Source organism: Ambystoma mexicanum, chromosome 14, assembly GCF_040938575.1.
Source record: "Ambystoma mexicanum isolate Mex_15411 chromosome 14, UKY_AmexF1_1, whole genome shotgun sequence".
NCBI lineage: Eukaryota > Metazoa > Chordata > Amphibia > Caudata > Ambystomatidae > Ambystoma > Ambystoma mexicanum.
The window spans coordinates 172,663,073-172,671,883 of NC_090940.1; the positions used below are offsets into that span (position 1 = coordinate 172,663,073).

The following is an 8,811-nucleotide window of genomic DNA, read 5'->3' on the forward strand; positions in this document are numbered from 1 at the left end:
TGCGATGAAGTTGAATCAACTGCCAGTTCTGTGTCGGCCCTGGAAGAGAAGATGTTCGAAAAAAAGAGTACATTTGATGAGTTAGGTTTAGGAAATCTGCTTTTAGACAGGATTTGTAGCATATAACTCAAAGTCAAGTAAGAATGTGGTGTGAGATTCCTAATACAGTTTAACAGCTAAACATTGACTTCAGAGTCCTTTCCTCTGACCACTTTGTATTAAGAACACACTTTATCGGAAGTTCCATGGTAACATTTCTATAACACGTTTACACGTGTTTCCTAATCACGTCATCCTTTAATAAATGTACAATGGTAATCTATCACAACTGGCTTTGAAGCCCATCGGGTTAATGACAATCCAGCCTCTCTGCTTTGGCCAATTTTGGAAAAAGCTCCTAATATGTAATTAAGACCCTACATGTTAGCATTCGCGTATAGTTGTATTTATTTAATTTGTACATAGACCTTTACACCAATGCGCTGCACACAAGAGCAGAACGATGCATTTAAATGAAGATGAAATAGAAGCGCAGCGGAGATCTGTATTTACATTGACCTTCTTAACCAGTAAAGAGAAGAGAAGGTCTCAAAGAGACCCGGGATTTAGGAGAAGAGAAGGTCTCAAAGAGACCCGGGAAGTAGGGCGGAGAGAAATAGAGCGAATGCAGCCTCCTTTGTCAGATTATTTTCTTCTTTATGTCGGTTGCAAAACTTGGGTTTTATTGTGAATATAATCCGGGTGGCTTTGCTCGGTGTGATTTAATGGAGTGTGTATTTCTAGTAACAATCTATTGACAAAGAACAATGAGTAACGATTGGAATACAATGCGCCAGTACCATAGACATTACTTGTGTGCTTAATTCCATTCCTAGCTGGCGATTGTTCTGTAGAACTTCAAAAGAGGAAAGTTACATGTCAAAAGGTTTTTTTAAATAATGGGCCTCATTACAAGTTAACCGGTCCGGGGATATAACGGTGCCGGTAAAAACGTACCAGCACCGTTTTCGGGAACGGCTAACTACAAGATCTGTGGCTATGTGGTGTTCCACCCGCCAGGTCTGACCTGGCGGGAGCAACGCGACCGGCTGCAGACAGAAGCGGAAACACCGGCACCATTAACCCCATGGTACCGGTGTTTCCAATTTCCCAATCCCATGAAGTCTATGGGGATTTACAGAATGCCGGCTCTGGAATTACCAGATCACCGGGGCTGTAATGCCCCGGTAATTTCGGGAAGTTCCGGATCCGGTAAATCCTCACGAGTCCAGTGACAGCCAGCCGGTTTTACTGGCACGGCTACCGCCGGACTTGTAATGAGGCCCAATGTCTTTGATAATAGGGAGAATCTAAAAAACATTGGGCCTCATTACGAGGTTAGTCTTTTATACCGGCATGTTGAACTCTGAATATCACTTTGCTTTTCCTGTTGTAAGATTGGTTGTTTGTTTCTATTTTAAAGAGCGTGATCATGACAATGATTCTTGTCCACCTCACCGAACAATTTTCTCTGCCCTGAAGAAGGTCAGGCTTTTTTAAAATTAATCTTGCCCTAGGTCGAAACTCGAGTTGGCACTAATAACTGCGCTATGTGCCAGTGACCATTGGAAACAAATAAGTTTTTTCATATACTAGCGTGTATCGTGTATGTAAACTTGAAATATTTGCGCTGCCACAAGAGTTATAGCAGCGGCACACAGTATGTGTTAGGATGGCACCGATTGGTATGTATTACCTGTGTTTTTTAACAGAACTGAACATGTAAACTTTATGTCTGAGATACCTTTAGTGTTTGTTGTGTGATTGTAGTAAGAATGTGGATGGAAGTGTTTACCCCAGAATTGTGTAATGATTGCTTGATAAACTCTTGTTTTAGTTTGCTTTTATTGTTTGTGATTTTGTAGTGATATCTTTACCCTCTTTATTTTTTTCTCTTATTGTTTTTTTTCTCCAAATTTCCTCGCCATTTTAGTGGTACATGGGTTCCTCTTGTTGGTTTATAGTTGTGATTCCCACTGAACCCATGTGTGAATAATATTTGAGTGGCAAGACCTCATGTTTTGTTTTATCATGCCCATAAACATAACATACACAGATTACCACAATACTGTAAAAATAAAATCAGCGTCTAGTCCATCACAATAAGGATGGAGATTTGAGATCCCACATTCCCTATGAAATATCCTGAAATGTTTCATTTGTGATATAAATGGGATAATTGAACAAGGTAAAATCCAGATTGAATTTGTCCACGAAAGACTCCCGTTGATCACTGCTTAGGTTTCTGAAATAACGTTTGGTCATGTCCATGCTTGTTTGAACTTCATCGGCGTACTGCCTGATGTTGGGGAAATGCAAATACGAGGGAGCGCCGATGCGCTTCAAAACCTGGGCAGAGTCTTCGTTCAGAGTCTCAAACTTCCCAAGAATGCTGTATTGAATGTAACAGGGACTGCACAGGTTTGTAGACAGATCCCAGTGGATGTCGGCATACTTGGGGTTTTCATGCAAGACATAGCGTACAAATTCCTCGAAGGTCACAGAGTCATTGAGGCTGCTAGAACAACCGAAGAGCTTCTTAATTTTTCGTGCAATGACTTTGCTATAGTATCCACTGCCCTCCGAGTGGAGGAACTTATTTTTGTAAGCTGAAATCAGCCTCTGGAAAGGGTCTCGGGTGAACATCACCTTTGTGTAGTTTCTTAGCATTTCCGTCTGTGTGGCGCGGGGATAGCTCGTAAGCCTCCTAAGCAAGCTTGTATTGTGAACAAAGGCATGGCTGATTTCACTGGGATCTATGTGCTCATTAGAACGAAGGAGTAAAAGGATCCTCTTCCAATTGGAACAGCCCGTCTTGGGCACCTCGCAGTAGAGTACCTTGTGGGTTTCCTCCACAAATATCTGCCTGGCAGTCTTCCGACTCAGACCAAGGGTTGAATTTGTCAGGTTATATTTCATGCACATGGAATTTAACATGTTCTTGCGATGAAGTTGAATCAACTGCCAGTTCTGTGTCGGCCCTGGAAGAGAAGATGTTCGTAAAAAAGAGTACATTTGATGAGTTAGGTTTAGGAAATCTGCTTTTAGACAGGATTTGTAGCATATAACTCAAAGTCAAGTAAGAATGTGATGTGAGATTCCTAATACAGTTTAACAGCTAAACATTGACTTCAGAGTCCTTTCCTCTGACCACTTTGTATTAAGAACACACTTTATCGGAAGTTCCATGGTAACATTTCTATAACACGTTTACACGTGTTTCCTAATCACGTCATCCTTTAATAAATGTACAATGGTAATCTATCACAACTGGCTTTGAAGCCCATCGGGTTAATGACAATCCAGCCTCTCTGCTTTGGCCAATTTTGGAAAAAGCTCCTAATATGTAATTAAGACCCTACATGTTAGCATTCGCGTATAGTTGTATTTATTTAATTTGTACATAGACCTTTACACCAATGCGCTGCACACAAGAGCAGAACGATGCATTTAAATGAAGATGAAATAGAAGCGCAGCGGAGATCTGTATTTACATTGACCTTCTTAACCAGTAAAGAGAAGAGAAGGTCTCAAAGAGACCCGGGATTTAGGAGAAGAGAAGGTCTCAAAGAGACCCGGGAAGTAGGGCGGAGAGAAATAGAGCGAATGCAGCCTCCTTTGTCAGATTATTTTCTTCTTTATGTCGGTTGCAAAACTTGGGTTTTATTGTGAATATAATCCGGGTGGCTTTGCTCGGTGTGATTTAATGGAGTGTGTATTTCTAGTAACAATCTATTGACAAAGAACAATGAGTAACGATTGGAATACAATGCGCCAGTACCATAGACATTACTTGTGTGCTTAATTCCATTTCTAGCTGGCGATTGTTCTGTAGAACTTCAAAAGAGGAAAGTTACATGTCAAAAGGTTTTTTTAAATAATGGGCCTCATTACAAGTTAACCGGTCCGGGGATATAACGGTGCCGGTAAAAACGTACCAGCACCGTTTTCGGGAACGGCTAACTACAAGATCTGTGGCTATGTGGTGTTCCACCCGCCAGGTCTGACCTGGCGGGAGCAATGCGACCGGCTGCAGACAGAAGCGGAAACACCGGCACCATTAACCCCATGGTACCGGTGTTTCCAATTTCCCAATCCCATGAAGTCTATGGGGATTTACAGAATGCCGGCTCTGGAATTACCAGATCACCGGGGCTGTAATGCCCTGGTAATTTCGGGAAGTTCCGGATCTGGTAAATCCCCACGAGTCCAGTGACAGCCAGCCGGTTTTACTGGCACGGCTACCGCCGGACTTGTAATGAGGCCCAATGTCTTTGATAATAGGGAGAATCTAAAAAACATTGGGCCTCATTACGAGGTTAGTCTTTTATACCGGCATGTTGAACTCTGAATATCACTTTGGTTTTCCTGTTGTCAGATTGGTTGTTTGTTTCTATTTTAAAGAGCGTGATCATGACAATGATTCTTGTCCACCTCACCGAACAATTTTCTCTGCCCTGAAGAAGGTCAGGCTTTTTTAAAATTAATCTTGCCCTAGGTCGAAACTCGAGTTGGCACTAATAACTGCGCTATGTGCCAGTGACCATTGGAAACAAATACGTTTTTTCATATACTAGCGTGTATCGTGTATGTAAACTTGAAATATTTGCGCTGCCACAAGAGTTATAGCAGCGGCACACAGTATGTGTTAGGATGGCACCGATTGGTATGTATTACCTGTGTTTTTTAACAGAACTGAACATGTGAACTTTATGTCTGAGATACCTTTAGTGTTTGTTGTGTGATTGTAGTAAGAATGTGGATGGAAGTGTTTATCCCAGAATTGTGTAATGATTGCTTGATAAACTCTTGTTTTAGTTTGCTTTTATTGTTTGTGATTTTGTAGTGATATCTTTACCCTCTTTATTTTTTTCTTATTGTTTTTTTCTCCAAATTTCCTCGCCATTTTAGTGGTACATGGGTTCCTCTTGTTGGTTTATAGTTGTGATTCCCACTGAACCCATGTGTGAATAATATTTGAGTGGCAAGACCTCATGTTTTGTTTTATCATGCCCATAAACATAACATACACAGATTACCACAATACTGTAAAAATAAAATCAGCGTCTAGTCCATCACAATAAGGATGGAGATTTGAGATCCCACATTCCCTATGAAATATCCTGAAATGTTTCATTTGTGATATAAATGGGATAATTGAACAAGGTAAAATCCAGATTGAATTTGTCCATGAAAGACTCCCGTTGATCACTGCTTAGGTTTCTGAAATAGCGTTTGGTCATGTCCATGCTTGTTTGAACTTCATCGGCGTGCTGCCTGATGTTGGGGAAATGCAAATACGAGGGAGCGCCGATGCGCTTCAAAACCTGGGCAGAGTCTTCGTTCAGAGTCTCAAACTTCCCAAGAATGCTGTATTGAATGTAACAGGGACTGCACAGGTTTGTAGACAGATCCCAGTGGGTGTCGGCATACTTGGGGTTTTCATGCAAGACATAGCGTACAAATTCCTCGAAGGTCACAGAGTCATTGAGGCTGCTAGAACTACCGAAGAGCTTCTTAATTTTTCGTGCAATGACTTTGCTATAGTATCCACTGCCCTCCGAGTGGAGGAACTTATTTTTGTAAGCTGAAATCAGCCTCTGGAAAGGGTCTCGGGTGAACATCACCTTTGTGTAGTTTCTTAGCATTTCCGTCTGCGTGGCGTGGGGATAGCTTGTAAGCCTCCTAAGCAAGCTTGTATTGTGAACAAAGGCATGGCTGATTTCACTGGGATCTATGCGCTCATTCGAACGGAGGAGAAGAAGGATCCTCTTCCAATTGGAACAGCCCGTCTTGGGCACCTCGCAGTAGAGTACCTTGTGGGTTTCCTCCACAAATATCTGTCTGGCAGTCTTCTGACTCAGACCAAGGGTTGAATTTGTCAGGTTATATTTCATGCACATGGAATTTAACATGTGCTTGCGATGGAGTTGAACCAACTGCCAGTTCTGTGTTGGCCCTGGAAGAGAAGATGTTCGAAAAAAAGAGTACATTTGATGAGTTAGGTTTAGGAAATCTGCTTTTAGACAGGATTTGTAGCATATAACTCAAAGTCAAGTAAGAATGTGATGTGAGATTCCTAATACACTTTAACAGCTAAACATTGACTTCAGAGTCCTTTCTGCTGACCACTTTGTATTAAGAACACACTTTATCGGAAGTTCCATGGTAACATTTCTATAAAACGTTTACATGTGTTTCCTAATGACAGCATCCTTTAATCAATGTACCATGGTAATCTATCACAACTGACTTTGAAGCCCATCGGGTTAATGACAATCCAGCCTCTCTGCTTTGGCCAATTCCGGAAAAAGCTCCTAATATGTAATTAAGACCCTACATGTTAGCATCCGTGTATAGTTGTCCACATATTTGTATTTATTTAATTTGTATTTAAACCTTTTCACTAAAGCGCTGTACACAAGAACAGAATGGTGCATTTAAATGAAGATAAAATAGAAAACACAGCGGAGATCTGTATTTACATTGACCTTCTTAACCTGTAAAGCGAAGATAAGATCTCAAAGAGACTCGGAAAGTAGGACAGAGAGAAATAAAACGAATGCAACATCGTTTGTCAGATTATTTTCTTCTTTATGTCGGTTGCAAAACTTCGTTTTTATTATGAATATAATCTGGGTGGCTTTGCCCGGTGTGATTTAATGGAGTGTATATTTCCAGTAACAACCTATTAACAAAGAACAATGAGTAACGATTGGAATACAATGCGCCAGTACCATAGACATTAATTGTGTGCTTAATTACATTCCCAGCTGACGCATTGTTCTGTAGAACTTCAAAAGAGGAAAGTTACATGTCAAAAGGTTTTTTAATGGGTCTCCTTACAAATTAACCGGTTCGGATTTAAAGGTGCCGGTAAAACCGTACTTGCTCCTTTTTCTGGACCGGCTAACTACAAGTTCTGTGGCCATGTAGTGTTACACCTGCCAGGTCTGACCTAGTGGGTGTAACGCCACCGGCCGCAGCCGGACGCGGAAACACCGGCACCATAAACCACATGGTGCCGGTGTTTCCACTTCCTCAATCCCATGGAGTCCTATGGGACTCCACAGGAATGGGGATTTACAGAATGCCGGCTCTGGAATTACCGTACTGTAAAACTCCTGTAATTCCCTGGCAATTTCGGCAAGTCCGGATCCGGTAAATCCCCACAAATCCAGCGGCAGCCAGACGGTTTTTCTGGCATGGCTACCGCCGGACTCGTAATGAGGCCCAATGTCTTTGATAATAGGGAGAATCTAAAAAACATTGTACCAAGTGGACAGGCAATAGGGTTAAAATTAAATTAGAAAAATGAAAGCAGGGGAGTGGGGCAGTGCGGAAAGCAGTGGGGAATGGGGAAATTCTCCCATAAAAAGCAAGGAAGAAAAAAATAAATCGTACAAACGGTATCATTAAATCAAATTATCTTTCCTTTAAAACAAGCTTTTTTCAGGATTTCTCCCTCGCTTTACAATGACCAAATAGACATTTCTTATAAAACACTTTTAAAACAATGCTATCCCAAAAATTACACATAGAAAAATAACAGTGCCCTGCTTATCACTGATAACACTAATTGCTCCAGATGCTTTCCAGATCAACAGGAGTAATTGACTTGATAGAATACACAAGTGATGTTTACTGGGTTGAGCTTCCCTCTGGAGCAGCTAAAGCACTATCTATGATGGAAACCTTATCTTGATCTTAAGAGTGGGTTCAGCTAGAGTTCACCTTGCCTCCTGTCATGTTTGCACACCAGTTCAAGAACCAAATTGTCCTGTCAGTGAAGTCGAGAGTTGCACGCTCGTCCTAAACATGCTTGCCTTTCCGTTTGGAACATCCATCGCCTGTTCTGATTCAGCCCGCTTTTTATAAACTGGTTCTTAAGGTCCAAACTCTGCATGTCTGACACTTATCGCCCATATCTCCAAGCAGATTATAAAACGCAATACCTTGGAGGGCGTTTCTATGGGTGTTACTAGGTCTGGAAAAGATCCGGGGGTACGCTAATGTCGGGTCTTGGGGCTAGCTAGCCTTTTGGTTGTATCCCCTGAGCTTCTACCCGGGGCTACAACCAAAACACCCAGGGCAATAGCCCTCCAGCCCCTTACTGAGGTCTCTAGGCACGTCAAAGACCAGGCATATGGAATGCTCCATAACAGGTCTCCGTATATGTACCCAGATTAATGATCCTTTGCTCCTGCCAAATGAGCTGCGACAGAAACGGTGGATGATGGATCCAGGGAAACACTGGGTGCCAACTGGAGACATAGTGCACGCCGCACTGTTCACGGTCGCGGCGGCAGCATGCACTCTGATCAAGGCAACCATGCAACAGCAGCCCTAGCCTAATGCATTCAGGAACCCCTGCACGGCCGGCTCAGGGCAGATGGCTAACAGCACGATTGACACAGAGGCTTGGTAACGGCCAGAGTGGGACGGCAGCGTTACTTAAGAATTACAACGTATGGAAAACTTCAAAAGCGGGCGGCAACACATTGATTTTTCAGGTAGTTGAGGGAAGGATTTACAGAAAAAAGAAACAGTTACTCACTGTAGTGACTACTGTACTCGTAGCCCATAGACCTTTCCTCCATACTGATGGGAGTCCGTCCCATGGGGACGGGACCGGAGCTTATATTGCACAACAAAAGAACAACTTTCCCTTTACTTTAGAGCATGCAAGGTTGTGCCGGGCATGCCCGCTCATGCCTACTCCACCCACTTTCCTCGCCTGCCAGTCCTTTTGGCTACTAATTGCTAAGTTAA

At 42.4% G+C, this 8,811-nt stretch overlaps 2 protein-coding genes across 2 annotated transcripts; both read right to left on the reverse strand.

Annotated features, from left to right (window-relative positions):
* Positions 1-429: 429 nt before the first annotated feature.
* Positions 430-3,273, reverse strand: LOC138527571 (carbohydrate sulfotransferase 8-like). Its single transcript, XM_069638832.1, has one exon. It carries the CDS (start codon positions 3,052-3,054, stop codon positions 2,173-2,175), a length of 882 nt encoding a protein of 293 aa, XP_069494933.1. The 5' UTR covers positions 3,055-3,273; the 3' UTR covers positions 430-2,172.
* Positions 3,274-3,410: 137 nt separating this feature from the next.
* Positions 3,411-6,038, reverse strand: LOC138527572 (carbohydrate sulfotransferase 8-like). The gene has a single exon (XM_069638833.1). It carries the CDS (start codon positions 6,030-6,032, stop codon positions 5,151-5,153), a length of 882 nt encoding a protein of 293 aa, XP_069494934.1. The 5' UTR covers positions 6,033-6,038; the 3' UTR covers positions 3,411-5,150.
* Between the last annotated feature and the right edge of the window lie 2,773 nt (positions 6,039-8,811).

Coding starts and splice junctions, on each gene's coding strand:
- LOC138527572 (XM_069638833.1), bottom strand. CDS start 6,032: ATGTACTCTTTTTTTCGAACATCTTCTCTTCCAGGGCCAACACAGAAC.
- LOC138527571 (XM_069638832.1), bottom strand. CDS start 3,054: ATGTACTCTTTTTTACGAACATCTTCTCTTCCAGGGCCGACACAGAAC.